The sequence below is a fragment of the Lepisma saccharinum genome, chromosome 27 (genome assembly GCF_977018435.1).
Source record: "Lepisma saccharinum chromosome 27, izLepSacc3.1, whole genome shotgun sequence".
Classification (NCBI taxonomy): Eukaryota; Metazoa; Arthropoda; class Insecta; order Zygentoma; family Lepismatidae; genus Lepisma; species Lepisma saccharinum.
Genome location: NC_139255.1, coordinates 44,572,236 through 44,592,081, shown reverse-complemented (window position 1 = coordinate 44,592,081; position 19,846 = coordinate 44,572,236). Strand labels below are relative to the sequence as shown.

The 19,846-nt window shown below is 36.5% G+C and overlaps 1 protein-coding gene across 6 annotated transcripts in view; it reads left to right on the top strand.

The window, feature by feature from the left end:
- The window catches only part of eya (eya transcriptional coactivator and phosphatase 2), a 546,589-nt gene that overhangs the window by 376,894 nt on the left and 149,849 nt on the right, over positions 1-19,846 (top strand). The window contains exon 1 of one of the 6 annotated variants that reach the window (XM_083113335.1): positions 14,357-14,861. The exons of the other annotated variants lie outside the window; for them this stretch is intronic. Within the exon in view, the coding sequence (XP_082969461.1) occupies positions 14,775-14,861 (87 nt within the window). The 5' untranslated portion in view covers positions 14,357-14,774. Of the gene's footprint in view, positions 1-14,356; positions 14,862-19,846 lie in introns of those variants that run through there. 6 annotated transcript variants of the gene reach the window in all.

Below are 19,846 nucleotides of genomic sequence, written 5' to 3'. Positions count from 1 at the left end.
AAATATGAACCGCATGCACGCATTTGGGCATTTTTGAATTTTTGCTTGTAAAGTTTTATTTATTCTACCAGAGTACACTACGTTACAATAGACGAAGGAAGGGAGAGATTGGTGAGAAAGGATTGGACGGGAAGGTCGAGAATAGGAGAAACAGTTAGAGGAGAGCCCGACCCTGTGGCCGAGTGGTTAGCACATCGCGCTGCAACGCCAAGGGTCCCGGGTTCGAATCCTGGTCGTGCTTGGTTGTTTGTGAATGTCCATTCATCAATTTCATCATTTCATCACTCATCCCCATCTTCGCAAATTAGCCAAGAAGCACAAAACGCGAAGTAAAATAAACTAAATCAATCAATCAATCAGTTAGAGGAGAGAGCTTGATGATGGAGAGAATAGACAGAGAAAAGGAGAAAGAATTAGAGGAGAGAGAGAGAATAGTCAGACAAATCGAGAAGATAGGAAAATGGAGAATTGTAAAAGACAGAATAGAGCAAAAAAGGGGAGAAGAATGAAAGAAAATATTCAGATAAATCGATGAAAAGGGAGAAAGAGTACATAAAAGGGACGAGAAAGAAAAATTGGAGAGAGATAGAAAGAAAGACGATATAGAGAGAATAGACAGAAAAATAGAGAAAAAGTGAGTGCGAGAGAGAGAGAGAAAAACGATATAGAGAGCATAGGCAGAAAAAAGAGAAAAAGTGTGTGTGTGAGAGAGAAAGACGATGTAGAGAGAATAGACAGAAAAAATGGATAAAAAGTAAGTGAGAGAGAAAGAGAGAGAGAAAGAAAGACGATATAGAGAGAATAGACAGAAAAAATTGAGAGAAAGTAAGAGAGAGAGAGAGAGAGAGAGAAAGATGATATAGAGAGAATAGGCAGAAAAATGGACAAAAAGTGAGAGAGAGAGAGAGAGAGATAGAAAGACGATATAGAGAGAATAGACACAAAAATGGAGAAAAAGTAAGTGAGAGAGAGAGAGAGAAAGAAAGACGATATAGAGAGAATAGACAGAAAAAAATGAGAAAAGTAAGTAAGAGAGAGAGAGAGAGAGAGAGAGAGAGAGAGAGAGAGAGAGAAAGATGATATAGAGAGAATAGGCAGAAAAATGGAGAAAAGGTGAGAGAGAGAGAGAAAGACGATATAGAGAGAATAGACAGAAAAAATTGAGAAAAGTAAGTAAGAGAGAGAGACAGAGAGAAAAAAACGATATAGACAGAATAGGCAGAAAGAAAGAGAAAAAGTGTGTGTGTGTGAGAGAGAGAAAGACGATATAGAGACAATAGACAGAAAAAATTGAGAAAAAGTAAGTAAGAGAGAGAGAGAAAGATGATATAGAGAGAATAGGCACAAAAATGGAGAAAAAGTGAGAGAGAGAGAGAGAGAGAGAAAGACGATATAGAGAGAATAGACACAAAAATGGAGAAAAAGTAAGTGAGAGAGAGAGAGAGAAAGAAAGACGATATAGAGACAATAGACAGAAAAAAGATGAAAAGTGAGAGAGAGATAGAGAGAAATACGATGTAGAGAGAATAGACAGAAAAATGGAGAAAAAGTAAGTGAGAGAGAGAGAGAGAGAAAGAAAGACGATATAGAGAGAATAGACAGAAAAAATTGAGAAAAAGTAAGTAACAGAGAGAGAGAAAGACGATATAGAGAGAATAGACAGAAAAATGGAGAAAAAGTGTGTGTGAGAGAGAGAGAAAGACGATATAGAGAGAATAGACAGAAAAATGGAGAAAAAGTAAGTAAGAGAGAGAGAAAGATGATATAGAGACAATAGGCAGAAAAATGGAGAAAAAGCGAGAGAGAGAGATAAAGACGATATAGAGAGAATAGACAGAAAAATGGAGAAAAAGAGAGAGAGAGAGAGAGAGAAAGACGATATAGAGAAAATAGACAGAAAAATGGAGAAAAAGTAAGTGAGAGAGAGATACGATATAGAGAGAATAGGCAGAAAAAAGAGAAAAAGTGTGTGTGTGAGAGAGAAAGACGATATAGAGAGAATAGACAGAAAAAATTGAGAAAAAGTAAGTAAGAGAGAGAAAGATGATATAGAGAGAATAGACAGAAAAATGGAGAAAAAGTGAGAGAGAGAGAGAGAGAGAGAGAGAAAGACGATATAGAGAGAATAGACAGAAAAATGGAGAAAAAGTAAGTGAGAGAGAGAGAGAAAGAAAGACGATATAGAGAGAATAGACAGAAAAAATTGAGAAAAAGTAAGTAAGAGAGAGAGAGAAAAAACGATATAAAGAGAATAGGCAGAAAAAAAGAGAAAAAGTGTGTGTGTGAGAGAGAGAGAGACAGAGAAAGATGATATAGCTCTCTATAGAGAGAGAAAGACGATATAGAGAAAATAGACAGAAAAATGGAGAAAAAGTAAGTGAGAGAGAGATACGATATAGAGAGAATAGGCAGAAAAAAGAGAAAAAGTGTGTGTGTGAGAGAGAAAGACGATATAGAGAGAATAGGCAGAAAAATGGAGAAAAAGTGTGTGTGTGAGAGAGAGAAAGACGATAGAGAGAGAATAGACACAAAAATGGAGAAAAAGTAAATGAGAGAGAGAGAGAGAGAGATGATATAGAGAGAATAGACAGAAAAATGGAGAAAAAGTAAGCGAGAGAGAGAGAGAAAAACGATATAGAGAGAATAGGCAGAAAAGAAGAGAAAAAGTGTGTGTGTGAGAGAGAGAGAAAGACGATATAGAGAGAATAGACAGAAAAAAATTGAGAAAAAGTAAGTAATAGAGAGAGAGAGAGAAAGACGATATAGAGAGAATAGACAGAAAAATGTTGAAAAAGTAAGTAAAAGAGGGAAAGAGAGAGAGAAAGATGATATAGAGAGAATAGGCAGAAAAATGGAGAAAAAGTAAGTGAGAGAGAGAGAGAAAAAAACGATATAAAGAGAATAGGCAGAAAAAAAGAGAAAAAATGTGTGTGTGTGAGAGAGAGAAAGACGATATAGAGAGAATAGACAGAAAAAATTGAGAAAAAGTAAGTAAGAGAGAGAGAGAGAGAGAGAGAAAGATGATATAGAGAGAATAGGCAGAAAAATGGAGAAAAAGTGTGTGTGAGAGAGAGAGAGAAAGACGATATAGAGAGAATAAACACAAAAATGGAGAAAAAGTAAATGAGAGAGAGAGAGAGAGAGAAAGAAAGACGATATAGAGAATAGACAGAAAAAATTGAGAAAAAGTAAGTAAGAGAGAGAGAGAGAGAGAGAGAGAGAGAGAGAGAGAGAGAAAGATGATATAGAGAGAATAGGCAGAAAAATCGAGAAAAAGTGAGAGAGAGAGAAAGACGATATAGAGAGAATAGACAGAAAAATGGAGAAAAAGTAAGTGAGAGAGAGAGAGAAAAAGACGATAGAGACAATAGACAGAAAAAATTGAGAAAAAGTAAGTAAGAGAGAGAGAGAGAGAGAGAGAGAGAGAGAGAGAGAGAGAGAGAGAGAGAGAGAAAGATGATATAGAAAGAATAGGCAGAAAAATGGAGAAAAAGAGAGAGAGATAGAGAGAAAGACGATATATAGAGAATAGAGAGAAAAATGGAGAAAAAGTGTGTGTGTGAGAGAGAGAGAAAGACGATATAGAGAGAATAGACAGAAAAATGGAGAAAAAGTAAGAGAGAGAGAGAGAGAGACGATATAGAGAGAATAGACAGAAAAATGGAGAAAGAAAGACGATATAGAGAGAATAGACAGAAAAAATTGAGAAAAAGTAAGTAAGAGAGAGAGAGAGAGAGAGAGAGAGAGAGAGAGAGAGAGAGAGAAAGATGGTATAGAGAGAATAGGCAGAAAAATGGAGAGAAAATGAGAGAGAAAGAAAGACGATATAGAGAGAATAGACAGAAAAATGGAGAATAAGTAAGTGAGAGAGAGAGAGAGAGGAAGAAAGACGATATAGAGAGAATAGACAGAAAAAAGAGAAAAAGTGAGAAAGAGAGAGAGAAAGACGATATAGAGAGAATAGACAGAATAATGGAGAAAAAGTGTGTGTGTGAGAGAGAGAGAGAAAGACGATATAGAGAGAATAGACAGAAAAATGGAGAAAAAGTAAGTGAGAGAGAGAGAGAAAGAAAGACGATATAGAGAGAATAGACAGAAAAAAGAGAAATAGAGAGAGAGAGAGAAAGAAAAACGATATAGAGAGAATAGGCAGAAAAAAAGAGAAAAAGTGTGTGAGAGAGAGAGAGAGAGAGAGAAGGACGATATAGAGAGAATAAACAGAAAAATGGATAAAAAGTAAGAGAGAGAGGAGAGAGAGAGAGAGAGAGACGATATAGAGAGAATAGACAGCAAAAGTGTGTGTGAGAGAGAGAGAAAGACGATATAGAGAGAATAGACAAAAATGGAGAAAAAGTAAGAGAGAGAGAGAGAGAGAGAGAAACGATATAGAGAGAATAGGCAGAAAAGAAGAGAAAAAGTGTGTGTAAGAGAGAGAGAGAGAGAGAGAGAAAAACGATATAGAGAGAATAGGCAGAAAAGAAGAGAAAAAGTGTGTGTGTGAGAGAGAGAGAAAGACGATATAGAGAGAATAGACAGAAAAAAATGAGAAAAAGTAAGTAAGAGAGAGAGAGAGAGAGAAAGATGATATAGAGAGAATAGACAGAAAAATGGAGAAAAAGTAAGAGAGAGAGAGAGAGAGAGAGAGAAAGAAAGGCGATATAGGGAGAATAGACAGAAAAAAGAGAAAAAGAGAGAGAGAAAAACGATATAGAGAGAATAGGCAGAAAAAAAGAGAAAAAGTGTGTGTGTGAGAGAGAGAAAGACGATATAGAGAGAATAGACAGAAAAATGGAGAAAAAGTAAGTGAGAGAGAGAGAGAGAGAAATAAAGACGATATAGAGAGAATAGACAGAAAAAGAGAGAGAGAGAGAAAAACAATATAGAGAGAATAGGCAGAGAAAAAGTGTGTGTGTGAGAGAGAGAAAGACGATATAGAGAGAATAGACAGAAAAAATTGAGAAAAAGTAAGTAAGAGGGAGAGAGAAAGACGATATAGTGAGAATAGACAGAAAAATGGAGAAAAAGTAAGTGAGAGAGAAAGAAAGACGATATAGAGAGAATAGACAGAAAAAAGAGAAAAGTGAGAGAGATAGAGAGAGAAAGACGATATAGAGAGAATAGACAGAAAAATGGAGATAAGGTAAGTGAGAGAGAGAGAAAAAAAAGAAAGACGATATAGAGAGAATAGACAGAAAAATGGAGGAAAAGTAAGTGAGAGAGGGAGAGAGAGAGAAAGAAAGACGATATAGAGAGAATAGACAGACAAAAATGGAGAAAAAGTAAGTAAAAGAGAGAGAGAGAAAGATGATATAGAGAGAATAGGCAGAAAAATGGAGATAAAGTAAGTGAGAGAGAGAGACAGAAAAAGAAAGACGATATAGAGAGAATAGACAGAAAAATGGAGAAAAAGTAAGTGAGAGAGAGAAAAAAACGATATAGAGGGAATAGGCAGAAAAAAAGGGAAAAAGTGTGTGTGTGTGTGTGAGAGAGAAAGACGATATGGAGAGAATAGACAAAAAAATTGAGAAAAAGTAAGTAAGAGAGAGAGAGAGAGAGAAAGATGATATAGAGAGAATAGGCAAAAAATGGAGAAAAAGTGTGTGTGAGAGAGAGAGAGAGAAAGACGATATAGAGAGAATAGACAGAAAAATTGAGAAAAAGTAAGTGAGAGAGAGAGAGAGCGAGAAAGAAAGACGATATAGAGAGAATAGACAGAAAAATGGAGAAAAAGTGTGAGAGAGAGAGAGAAAGAAAGACGATATAGAGAGAATAGACAGAAAAAATTGAGAAAAAGTAAGTAAGAGGGAGAGAGAGAGAGAGAGAGAAAGATGATATAGAGAGAATAGGCAGAAAAATTGAGAAAAGTGAGAGAGAGGGAGAGAGAGAGAAAGACGATATAGAGAGAATAGACCGAAAAATGGAGAAAAAGTAAGTTAAAGAGAGAGAGAGAGAGAGAAAGATGATATAGAGAGAATAGGCAGAAAAAAGAGAAAAAGTGTGTGTGTGTGAGAGAGAGAGAAAGACGATATAGAGAGAATAGACAGACAAAAATGGAGAAAAAGTAAGTAAAAGAGAGAGAGAGAAAGATGATATAGAGAGAATAGGCAGAAAAGAAGAGGAAAAGTGTGTGTAAGAGAGAGAGAGAGAGAGAGAAAAACGAGATAGAGAGAATAGGCAGAAAAGAAGAGAAAAAGTGTGTGTGTGAGAGAGAGAGAAAGACGATATAGAGAGAATAGACAGAAAAAAATGAGAAAAAGTAAGTAATAGAGAGAAAGATGATATAGAGAGAATAGGCAGAAAAATGGAGAAAAAGTGAGAGAGAGAGAGAAAAACGATATAGAGAGAATAGGCAGAAAAGAAGAGGAAAAGTGTGTGTAAGAGAGAGAGAGAGAGAGAGAAAAACGAGATAGAGAGAATAGGCAGAAAAGAAGAGAAAAAGTGTGTGTGTGAGAGAGAGAGAAAGACGATATAGAGAGAATAGACAGAAAAAAATTAGAAAAAGTAAGTAATAGAGAGAGAGAGAAAGATGATATAGAGAGAATAGGCAGAAAAATGGAGAGAGAGAGAGAGAGAGATAAAGAAAGACGATATAGAGAGAATAGACAGAAAAAATTGGGAAAAAGTAAGTAAGAGGGAGAGAGAGAGAGAGAGAAAGATGATATGGAGAGAATAGACAGAAGAATGGAGAAAAAGTGAGAGAGAGAGAGAGATAAAGAAAGACGATATAGAGAGAATAGACCGAAAAATGGAGAAAAAGTAAGTTAAAGAGAGAGAGAGAGAGAGAAAGATGATATAGAGAGAATAGGCAGAAAAATGGAGAAAAAGTGAGAGAGAGAGAGAGAGAAAGACGATATAGAGAGAATAGACCGAAAAATGTAGAAAAAGTAAGTTAAAGAGAGAGAGAGAGAGAAAGATGATATATAGAGAATAGGCAGAAAAATGGTGAAAAAGTGAGAGAGAGAGAGAGAGAAAGACGATATAGAGAGAATAGACCGAAAAATGGAGAAAAAGTAAGTAAAAGAGAGAGAGAGAGAGAGAGTAGACAGAAAAAATGGAGAAAAATGAGAGAGAGAGAGAGAGATTGATCATCAAGAAAACGAATAGACCGAGAGAAATAGTGAAATAAAAGGGAAGAGGTGATTAAGTATACAGACAGGCCGATAGAAAGAGACTAAGTTTGAAAGAATAAAATACAGGAAAGAGGAAAGGGGAGCGGAGAGTCGATCAGTGCCCCAACCAATCAGAACATCTCGATGCATTAGCAAAACGTCAATATGACAAGTTCCTTCCGTTCTCCGCTTTCCCATCTTTTGTAAGTTCTCTCTGTTTCCCACCCGTTCCCTTCCTGCAAACTCTGGCAGAAACGAACGAAATTTCTGAATCGCTCTCTGCCGCTACGGAGAAATTGAGAAGCTGACTTTGACGAATTGGTTTTCGCGCCATAATCTCCAACTCCCCCGGGGTCTTGTCGATTTCGTGAACGACATCGCATGGAGATGCCGGAGCTAGTGAAGTTTGCTGCGTAGAATGTAACGCGATATATTTTTCCTTTTACTTCAAAAGATAGCGTTGCTTTCTTCAGTAACTAGTTTGAGTATTGTACAGTAATATATGTCACTAACTTTTTTGTTCTTGTAATATTCAAGAGACATTTCTATGTGAAATGTCTACATTGTAGTTCTCAACATAATATATTTTGTGAATCATTTTGTCAGTAAATTAGAATTTTGAGCAAGATACATATTCTGTAATGAAGAAAAACTTAGTATTTACCTCACAACTAATCAAAATGAACTGTAACTAAATATTTTTAATTATACTTGGTTTAAACAAAAAAACTGGTTTAAACAAAAAAAACTTTTTTTTACGGATTTTTTCCAACCCTGATATTAAGGCTAGTTTTCATTTACCACCCGAGTTCCTCACTGCTTTTATTTGAAAATGATGATTTTCTCAAAATTTCGGAAGGGGTATAGCCCCTTCAGCCCCTCCTCTGCGTGCGCAAGTGTCTATAGTCAATCCAAAGCTACCAACCTCCTAAAAGAGTATTTTTGTCAGGAATAAAAGACGTTAACATTCGAACAGAAGAGCACATGGCACAGTGGTTCGGATCCCACTGTAAACTGTAGATCCAGTCCCGATTAGCCTTCCTTTGCATAAAATGGACTTAAAACAACAAATCAATCAATCGAAGAGAAGGGAATGCGTATACACGAAGTATAGAGTATGTAATGCTATTATTAGGGCTAGGTTTTTTATGACCTAAAATAGTACAAAATATGCACTATAATTTGAAAAATATGCCCTTATAACTGGACTGTTTCGAACCTCAATATCTAAATGCTGAGATATTTTCACATACGTACTCCACTTGGAAAATGACTGTATATTTCTTGGAAAAGCGAAAATATGCTGAATATGACCGAAAATCCATCAAAATATGCTCTATCACGCAGAAATGGCTAAATATGCCAAAATATGCCCTTAAGAAGCACCTTAATTTAATTAGTTTTTTCATAATACGAATTTCTACATATTTAGGGAACACATCACCCTTATCAAAAAAAAAAAATATGCTAAGTCATGAAAATCCTAGACCTAGTTGTTATTGTGTTATTGTGTTATTCTATCTTATCATCGAGATCATTTTACAAGAGACATGTTCGTTTATTGTGTTTCTGCAACATTGGGACTGTCAGCCACGTTTCCAGAAATATATTTCTGGGGGGGAGGGGTTAATCCGTAATAAGAAATAGTGATGATAATAATAATATAAATGTTTAAATTAATACGTTAATATAACTTAGGGTGATATTTTCTGCAATGTTTTTCTCTCATTTGAACACATTCCGGGTAAGTGTCCATGGACGTCCGCAGGATTTTTTCCAGGGAGGGGCAAGGAAACAATGCACATTTTCCCCAATAATAGTGTTGTTCCCTCAGAAAACATTGCATAAATTTGAATTTACCATATGCATGTAATAATTAACACATATTATTGTGGCTGAAATGAAATTATATGTGAAAAATATAAAATTTTTGGTTGACTTTCATTTTCCAGGGGGGTGCACAGCCTCCCTTGCCCTCCTTCCGGACGCCCATGGCGTTCATTTTTCTGCAAGAATGTAACCTTTTCTGCAATTTTTGCACTGGTTTTGATTCGATTACGAGCCTTTTTCATTCATTTTTCAGCGAAAACATGAGCATTTCTGCAATATAGGTCTATTTATAATATGTGAATTAATTAGTATTGTATAAGACGGTATGAGAATGGAGCACACATGTATTATTTAGCCAACGTGTAGTTAAGATGGAGAAAATTTTGTTTTAAAACAACTGAGTTGCAAGGAAATTAATGTCACAAAGATAATGAATTGAATATTTACAGCAAAAATTGATTTTGGATCTAGTTGGCGAAAAGTAAAGTTCCGGATTAAAATTTTGTGCATATTAATATGAGTAGCAGTGTACATAGTCTAAATCTTCTTTGGTAATTGTTGTGCGATGGAAAACACATATATTAACAAGATTAACTGAATTTATTAAGAAACTCACAAAACAACGTAACACTTTACATTATAACGAAACTTCGTTCACCATTCCAGGATCTGTTTGCACAGACTCTTGTCTAGCAACAGTAGCTTGCTTCTTCTCCCTCTAGGAGGCAGCACTACAGTAATATCATTCAAAACTGCATGATCCCATTCTAACCCTTGCCTTCCGGTAGGTTAAATAACCCTTGATTGCACAAAGAAAAGCTAAACAAGTTTATTTTCATTATTTTTTGTACTTGCTGTGCCTTTCAGGGGGTCCGAGCCCCCTTTTAACCCCTAAATACGTTCTTTGGTGCCTTGCTAGCAAAATAGAGTAAATATACCACCAACAAAGAAAATGAAGTAATCAAGGGGTCCCGGGTTCGATACATAGTGGTTCGGATCTCACTTTAAACTGTAAGTCCAGTCCCGATTAGCCTTACTGTGCACAAAGTGGACTTAAAACACCAATCCAATCAAGCAAATATGAAGAGAACCCTTTTTATCAAAAGAAAATAGCTAAAGGGTTAATTCTACTGGATTAAAGAAAAGGCCACTTGTGCTTTTAACTCGGATACACTCTAAAAAAAAAAGCATAGGCCTTATTTCCATTCAGCGATGGTGTAACAAGCACGTGGGCAGCTTCACTTTTTTACAGCGGACGTGTTGTGCGTGATAAGCACCTCGTGTTTGCGTTCTATATGAATAGACTCAGTATGGCTGAAAAGCTACAGAGCATGAAGATTCAAGATATTTCTTTCTTTTACATTTTTTTTTATTGAATCCTGTTCTAGTACCTGAGAGTGATCGTGGAGGCAAAGTAATGAACACTTGTCCTCTCAGACGTCAACTTCGAGGCTCTTCAAACACAAGGTGAAGATTGTAATTGGGAAGTGGTCGATCAAATTGTCCATCAGCGCAACAAAGATACGGGGATAGCTGTAGTGATTGTTTAATATCACCTCTGCTTGAGCGAGACTGGACAGAACGAGGAAGAAAAGAGACTTTATGGGTTAAGTTAAATAATTACATTTTTAGCGCCATGCAACCATGGTTGGCAACACTCGCAGTTCAAAATTACTGATTCACCAGCATATATGTAGCTCTGGCCTGGAAGTAGTGGCGCTAGTGTCTAATACGTAAGTCATGGTTAAGCTTGCGGATATCTTGACGTCCTGTCTGTCAACAAAATTGTAGACTGCTAGTGTTGCTAACCCACATTATATGACACCACCTTCACTTTGTTCATAAGATATGTAATTATGAATCAAGTAAGAGCTGCAGGTGCCCCCTGTTGGGCACAGAGTACACTGGCGTCAGTCACAAAAATTCGAATTATTCCATTTTCTTCCCCGAAATTAGAAAGAAAATTCACTCTGAATTGAGACTAATTAATTGTGGAGCTCCCTGAGTGGAGCATTTAATAATGTCTTGAGTGAATGAGGTTTCCTAATGTAGAACACCTGATGTAAATATCACTCCCAGTTTTCATATTATAAGCGGCGCCAATTTTGAAACACACTGTACAGCCATCGTCGTATTTTCGTGTTTGTACGCAGCATGCTTCATTTAGAAGTAATTCGGTTGCCTATGTGTCAAGGCGTCGGAACATTATGGAAGTTCTGCACATGATTTACGATTATAAACGCGTTTGTTAGGACCTGTCCCGTTTCCCGCGCTAGCAATAGCTCGACAGTGTTTCTGCCAATGAGAAACGATGAAAAAGTCGTCTGCTGGGTAACGAGGAGCGAATGGGAGCCAGAAGAGAGGCGCTTACGTAGACGCTGTTGCCACGTTGAGGTTTAACTCACGTGTTTTGTTTGTGTGTTGTTGAAGAAGCTTGTATTATGAGCGTGGTGATGATTAGTGTGTGTTTTAAAATATCCAGAACGTAATTTATTCTGGTGATATTTGCTTGTGTCCTTTTTGTGTTTAGTGTCATCTTAGCTGGAACACCTTGTGGTTTCTGCTAGAAATGCCAGCGGTCAGCAAGCGCGGGAAGCGGGATAGGTTGTAACAAACGCGGTATACTTGTAACGCTTGTAATACAGACAACCCAACGTGCTTCTGTGCGAGTCGTGGTTGCATACACATCAGGATAAACCGAAGAGAATATCTGCCAGTCATTTAAAAACCTTCCTCTATACAAAGCCTGCCCAGACTGTTTTCATGCAACGTCATCAATGGTAGGTCGTTCACGACAACACGATAAGGGCTTCCCGAACAGGTGTTGTGGTAACATCGTCGACTTGCAATCAAGGGATCCCGGGCTCGATACCTGATGGAGGTAAATAATGATCGGATACTACACTAAACTGTATGCCCAGTTCCCATTAGTGCTTTTGTGCATACAGTCGATTCTACATTCGTGGAAGAGTGGTTAGTACTGCCCGCTATAACTCCAGGGGTCTCTGGTTCAAATCCCGGCTTGGTGTTCTTTGTGAATGTCCATCAATTGCATCTTATCGTCACTCATCCTCATCTTCGCGATAGCTAAACGTGACAGAAAAGCGAAGTAGGCTAATATAAGATAATCAAGCACAAAGTCGACTTAAAAACTGACTCGAACGAACACAACACGATAAAAGCGTTAAGGTTGCAAATGTGTTTTAAACAGGTGAATAATTTACTGCCATGAAATTCGTCCTTCATGTTTTTTCCCATGTCTTCGCGTCGCGGGCCACAATTTAGCGAATGTTCTTTCTCCGTCTTGAGGCAATAGCAATACTAATGAATGAACAGTTGAAAACTGCCACTGAATGGAGTTGTTTACAGGCAATTACGTTTTAATAACCGAGGGTAACCTTTGCCTGCTAATCGATAAATGCGCAAGAAATCAGATGGCAGCTTCGGTGCACCAAATGATACAGCAACACGTTGTGTTGGGGAAAACATGCGTAGGAGAGAAAGAGATTGCGTATTCCCCCCACCTGTTTCTTCCTGACTACGCGCTTGTCCCCCGTTCACGGATTGGCGTCAATGAATCAGAGGAGCGCCGTGATTCGTCCGCAGGTCCCCGGCGGCCATTACAGCATCTGCATCTGCGAGCAGGCTGTCGAACGGGCGTCAGTGTTGCCGAACGACGGAAATTTTTCCCTCCTCGCAGTGTTGCCATCCGTGGCCGACAATCGTGCACAGCGCGATACAAGAAAGCCGCAGAAAAGCCAAGTAAAATAAATCAAATCAAGATATTTGTAATGATTTTGTGGTGTTACGAACCCCATCACAAGCGTAGTAAACATGGCGGAAAGGGGGGGGGGGACGTGAAAATGTAGTATGCATATGTAAGATATTACCTCAAGAGGAAAATGCCGTTGCTACGAAATGACTAAAACAAAAGTAAAAGTAAAAAGTATTCCCCTGTGCATAGCACCACGCCATGAAGGCGTATAGGGGGTGTAAAAACACGTTCTTAAATTTCTAAAATATGTTCTCCTTCGCAGAAAATCAAATAGAGTAGAGTCCAAGATGTGGTGTTATTTTGTAGGAATTTCAGTGTATTTTTCCGTATGTACTTGTCAACGGTTGTTTTACAGCATCCACCTCAGTATAACTCAATGATATTAATCTTGCGCTTCCAATATCTGGACAACAGCTAAATGCATTCAATATAAAACAAATTGCCTTAATACTCTGCGATGAATTCTAAACAAATCTAAATCTCGAGAATTCTGATTCTTTGAAAAGTGATGAAGGCTCGGGTTCGATTCACGATGGGGGGGGGGGGGCAGATGTCAGAGGTAAATCCAATCACGAAGGGCTTCCTTGAAATCAATCAACAATCTCGCTGCTATTATTTTCTTTATATATATATATATATTTAAATGCCAGTTTCCTAAATACCTGTATCCAGTTTTCTGTATCGGAGTGGTCATCGCAACGCGCTATGAATACAGAACGTCGTTGGTCCGAACCTTGGACATGGTAAGGGTGTATCATTGTGTTAGTTACCTGGTCCATTTCACTAGTTCATCGTTCCCATCGTCGCGATTAACCAACTCTGTATATAAACGGTCTCTTTACTATAGACTCCTATTAACCTGCCTGCAAATGTTGATATTTTCTTGTCAGAACTCAGTTTGCAACAATCCCTAAGAATGTATGTGTAACTGTTTTTTCTCTGTCATCTTGTATTGTCTTGTTTTGTTGTTGTTTTTGCTTTTTATTGCATAGTTTCAGTGTAAAATGGTCTTTTAGCACTGTATCTGAAACTTGAAGTAAATAAATAAATAAATAAATAAAAATAGAAGGAAAGTAAACACGAAGCTGATGAACTGTTTGTATTTGTTTGTTATACGTCTCTTTTTTACCTCTTGGGGTAATCGCGAGGTTGAATGATATAGTGATTAAATATTACATGGGAAAAGCACAGTGATACATCCACGCAGCCCCGGATTTAGGCGGCGCTTGTAGGGGTTACAGCCTCATGAACCAACACCTGCAAAGTGGACTCCAATGGGGAAGAATTGTTTTCAAAATTGCCACAAGATTGGGGGAACAATTGAAATGTGGTAATAGCCATGTCATAACTCGGCTTATAACGAAAATATAAGGGAGGGGGAAGCTTCACATAGCACGGGTTGTGTGCATCCATTCCTCGCCCAGGATTCGAACCTGCGACATCTTCTTTCGTAGCGCATTACGCTAACCACTCCGCCACGGAGGCTGGATTCAGACTTCAGAATTTTGACCGTAACCAACGATTGTCTGTGACGGAGGGATAAAATCGTTCCGAAAGGGAATTTTTTTAGCCTTCATAGGGTGGCAACACTTATGCGGGTTGCACAAGAGAAAGACACATGCAGTGCGATGTTTTGGCGGCCAGGCTGAAGTGGGTGGAAGTGAACTTCTGTACGGCGCCGGACAGGATATTAGCTTGCTCTACAGTGTTTTGTCTGTGCGCATTTCTGCACCAGTAAATGGATATCGGTTGTAGATCATAACACGCTTTGTGATCAGCTTGTAGTAATCGGTTCGTGTGCTCGTTTCGTACTTCTGTCAGCAATGTCTTACCAATGGTTCTTGTAACCAAAATTACATTTAACATGCAGTGAGGGATTATCGTGCACAAACTAGTCCGTACGTGGTCGTGTCGAGACTTGTCAATGCAACTTGAAAGATGGTTTTGCCTTGCACCGAGTCTGGTTTATTTGTTTCATGGATGTAGCACCCACGTGTTGAAGTGAGGACGAGGCGACACCTGTTCCTTGCCGTACCGTCGTTGTGACTGACGCTCGTTGAATGCTTTCTTTGATGCCTTGTCTAGAGAATGGAATACGATCGTCCTCCACTATGGTCGAATTCGAGGAAAGATTGTGGAGGCTTCAGGTCTGTAGAATTTTTTTTTCTTTTACCTCTCTCGCTTTGCAAGGTTTTTGCATATTCTCAAATTTCAGAAAACTAAAAATAGTCATCTTGAAATCACGTTCATTCCATATGTTTAAGTAATTATGTACTAAAAAAAAGTGTTGTTTATGCAGATATGTATTTAGTAATTTTAATAAAAATACTGCCAATCTCCGTGGCGAAGCGGTACGACGCCAGAGGTACCGGGTTCGAATCCCGGCCTGGACATGGATGTTCTTTGTAATTATCCCGTCAACAATTTCATCCTCATGTTCACGACTAGCCCAAGAAAAGTGGCAGAAAAAGGGAAGTAAAATAAACCAAATCAATCAAAATATGGACTTATAATTTTTAAGGAAATCAATTCCAAGGTGGTTGGTTACTCATCGGGAATTCCGGGAATTATGCGTGGTTTCTGCCTGAATTTTTCTCCGTAGACGTGAAAAATTGGAACTTTTATTATTCCAAACCCCATTGAATTTATACATATTTATAAATGCCGAGCCAATTTTTTCACAGTTTATTTTTTATTTTTATCGAGGAAGAAAAATATAGCTGCGTGAAAAATAACACAATACTCTCAATTATTTTACTTTGTGAGTGTCCTTTGCAGAAGAATCTATCTGACAGATGGAACATAACAACATATCTAGAAGTTGATTAGGTAAATTGAAATTGAAATTATATATTCTTATTATATAATTAACAATTTTTCGTAGATGTAGGCTATATATCCTGTAACATTTGTGACTTGTGCTTGTAGATATAAAGTGACACCTTAAATGAAATATTTTAAATGCATATACCGTTTGATTGAATTAAATTACAATTTTTGGATTCATTGGAATCACACAGACCCTTTGTATTGTTAATATATTGTGTGTGTGTCGTGAGAAGTACTAAATGTAAGGTTGGAATACAGAAAACATCTGCTTGTACCCTTGAATGTTTGGAAAGTACGCCTTGAAACCCGGGAATTTACTTGAATTTTATCATGGTCCAAGAGTGGCAACCCTGAATTCTCATTAAGCAAATAACTCACCTAGAAAATACACCTAGGTAAATACAATCCATTAAGCTCATATGACATTAATTGAAATACAAAATATGCTTTATTTTCTGTTAACAAAACAATAGGTTACCAAACTAGGTTTACATGACACTAATTGTAATGCAAGATTCAAATACAAAATGTGCTTTATTTTTTTGTTACCATAACAAGTATTACCAAACTTTCTGAAACGTGAAACTCCTCCTGTTATCCCTAAAGACAGATTTCTATTGACTGAAACTTAAGTATCGCATGAAGTAACAGGAGTATATTTAAAATATGCAAATGCAGTGGGTATCACCGCGAAAGCTTGCATTCTCTATTGTTGACATTGTTAGAATAGGTTCATAATCTATTGTCAAGCTTTAAAATAAACAAACAGAATGCAGATGAACTGAAAACCTTGGGGAAAATGTAGTAATAGCAAGAATATGGAAAATATGTCGGAATATGTTTGAAAAAATGAAAATTCTATGTAAAAATAACACAAATGCCGATGCCTGTAAAAATATCGGAAACTGAATTAGCGTACATACCTCAATTTGCAAAGATAATACTAAATTGCATCATTTGAAGGTCATATAAACTATTTCCTGATAATTATCTTGCATCAAATTTCTACCTCCATGAAGACTGGGATTTGACTGAAATGTTATGGAAAAATCAGTGAATTCTGTAAAAGGTTGATCAGGAATATTTAGCTCGCCAGGACTGAAAACACATTCGACTTTTACCTCACAAGTATGTTCTTTTTGGGGAATATTTCTCATGAAAATTCTAATTATTATGTTATTTATTATTCAAGAGTTCTGAATAAACTTTATTGGTTTGATCCCTATTTGTAAGGATGTCAAGCGGTTATATAATGGTCTTGAAAGTTATTTAAAAGTCCCTGAAAACGTCAGGGAAATTGTCTGTAAATTCACTGCCAGATAAAAATTTGACGTTGTAGGAAAATAGAATGGACGGAGTTAGAATTTGAAATATAGGGATGCGGACTTAATATTTCTTTACACACTAAGTTTTCACTTACTCTTGGGAGATATATTTTGCACCATTTATAATTATATGGATTACCTTTTGCCGTACTTCCTGCATGCATTAAAATACATGTTATAATGTCACCTATATTATTTACTAATACTGCATATGCAAAATATAGATAATGAAAAGTGGAGTAATATAATTGGGAAAATATATTTTCAGCAACTAACTATATAAAACAGTAAGGGAAATTTAAAAAAACAATTATTATGTTACATATAGGGTAATGGAGACAGTTTTACACTTTGGACATGAGTATCGCCACCGAAAATGTAAGAGCAGACCGCTTTATTGCGATATGTACACCCAACGGCGGAAGAAACAGTAGGCGAATTGTCCACCACCATTTTCATTCGGCCTGTATTACACAATGTGATGACAATGAATTTAAACAATGACTTCAATAAGCAGAGAACAATGGCTGCTTCGAACCAACATAGTTTCACTCCTTAAAACAACACAGGATGTAGAATAAGAAAAGTATTGAAAACAGCTGTGTACAATTTGCTTACCATTTCCTTTGCCGTTGACTGTACCACAATCAACTTTTCATATACATTCGTTTATCATCTTCGTTGTTATTACTGTAAAATTGTGGTGCGGAAGGGGATAGATGCTGACCTGATCTCAAAGGATGTGAAGATAATCATTTATAGTGTCCTACTATTGACATCAAGTAAAATATGAAAGTGGTAATACAAGAGTACAATGCACTAAAACTACAAACAAATTACATAACATTCATTTCCTTACCATTCATATTGTGAAGACTATCATTTTTCACTTATTATTTCATGAACATCCTAACTGTCCTTTTTACAATTAACAATGGAGTAAAGATCTAAACTAAACACGACATCTCTAAACCATATAAAGAAATAACGATAGTAAAGGCAAAACAATAGTAATATTCACAAATAAAATTTACATGAACTTCCACTCTCCCTCACGAGAGTTACTAATCATAATTTAATGTGATACATATATATTTCGACAACACATATATTTTATCTTTGTGATGGCAGCAGTTATATAAAATGAGCATAAAGTACTTTGCTAAAAAAAATACCTTCGTGATGAAATAGAACTTCGGACACTATACCATCTGTGATTAATATATTTATGAAAAACTACTTTTGCAGAATGTTTTGGAACACACAAATCTCACGTGACAGAAAGTTTACTATTTTTGCGATATTATTCAATCAATAGCCGTAAAATGTGTCGAAATCCGCGTGAAATCATGTAAATTACCAAATATGCATTATTTTACGATTGTGAAAATTAGTCCCCCTACAAGTAGGTTGGATGATAAGGTTGGGGTTCCATTTCACCAGTCGACAAATGTTAATCTCTATGTCGAATTCGTCGTCCCAAAATCTATAAGGAACGTTTATTTTTCTTTCTGCAAACATTTCATTATTTGACAATGATTTTCACCCAATAGAAGGGAAAATGACCGGAATCGTGTGTGATTTTAAAATTTATTTTATTATTATTATTATTACGTGAAACTAAAATATATTTTTTAATATTTTGAATAGATTGTGTTCGGGTGAGAGAGACCCAAAAGTGAAGAACTCTCCCTCTATTTCTTTCATGACGCACAATAAATTGTTTATTTACACAGGTCGCGGTACATTTCGCTGAGTTGGTGGAAAGAGATTGACGTACGTATTTAAGGGGTCCAGGGGGTCTGGACCCTCCCCCCGAAAGACTTACTAGTAGCAAAATAAAATAATAAAATAACTACAATTAAATAATGAAAATATACTTGTTGTTTAATCGAGGGTTACTAATTTCAGCCGAACTTATTGGAAGGCAAGGAATTATATTGGGATCATAAGACTTTGAATGACAGCATCAAAGATGATTTATACAAGATTTATTATTATTACTACTTATAATAATATGCATAAAATATTACCAGGAACTTTACTGTTTGTCAACTGGATGTAACGTCCTTTTTGATATTCAATAAATATTCAATTCTTTACCTAATTTAAATTAATTTCGTTGAGATGTAATAAAAATATATTAATTAATTTGAATATTTCAATTAATTTCATATAATTATTTTAATTTACACATTATTATTATTGTTATTATTAGACACTTGGTTTAGACCCCCCGAAATATATTTCTAGATACGTTCCTCATAATTACATATTTGTTCTGAAAATTTAAGTCTGGTACCTAACGTTGTAATCTTCATTATTGATAGACTGGTGTAGGGTAACCGGAAGTTGGCCTACAGTTTAAAGGGTTCCGAACCACTATGTGCCTCCACCGGGTACGGACGTTACCACTACGCCATCGGGGAGGCCCTAATCTACGTCATTCTTATATATATAAAATTTTCAATTACTGAAATATATTTCAATGTCCTGTCTTGCTTCTGGTGAAGTCAAGATTATTCGATAGTGGACCAGATACCGGTTTTTGTCCCAAAAATGCTGATGGCTTTCTGGGACTGTGTTGCACATATAAATATAAGCATTGTGCTTCATCGTATAATCACCCTTAGCCGTTCATCGTCATAACAAACCCATGTTTTTCAGAAACTCCCGTATGTACATATTGACTGAAAAAATTGCCAGTAATCTGGTATAATTGAGGAGTAACGATTTACCGTAACGCTGTAAATGTTATTTACCGTAATTTTACGAACCGGTCACTATAAATATATGTCTCACGGTAACGTAAATTGTGGAACACAAATAGTTTTTATAATATGAAGAAACTGACTTATAGTTTTGATGTAAACTATTATTTGTATTCGTGCTTATTACATTTGAAATAGAAAAACACAAATAACACTTGGAACACTAAACACTTTATAAAACAATAGAAAATCACAAGAACACTTGTA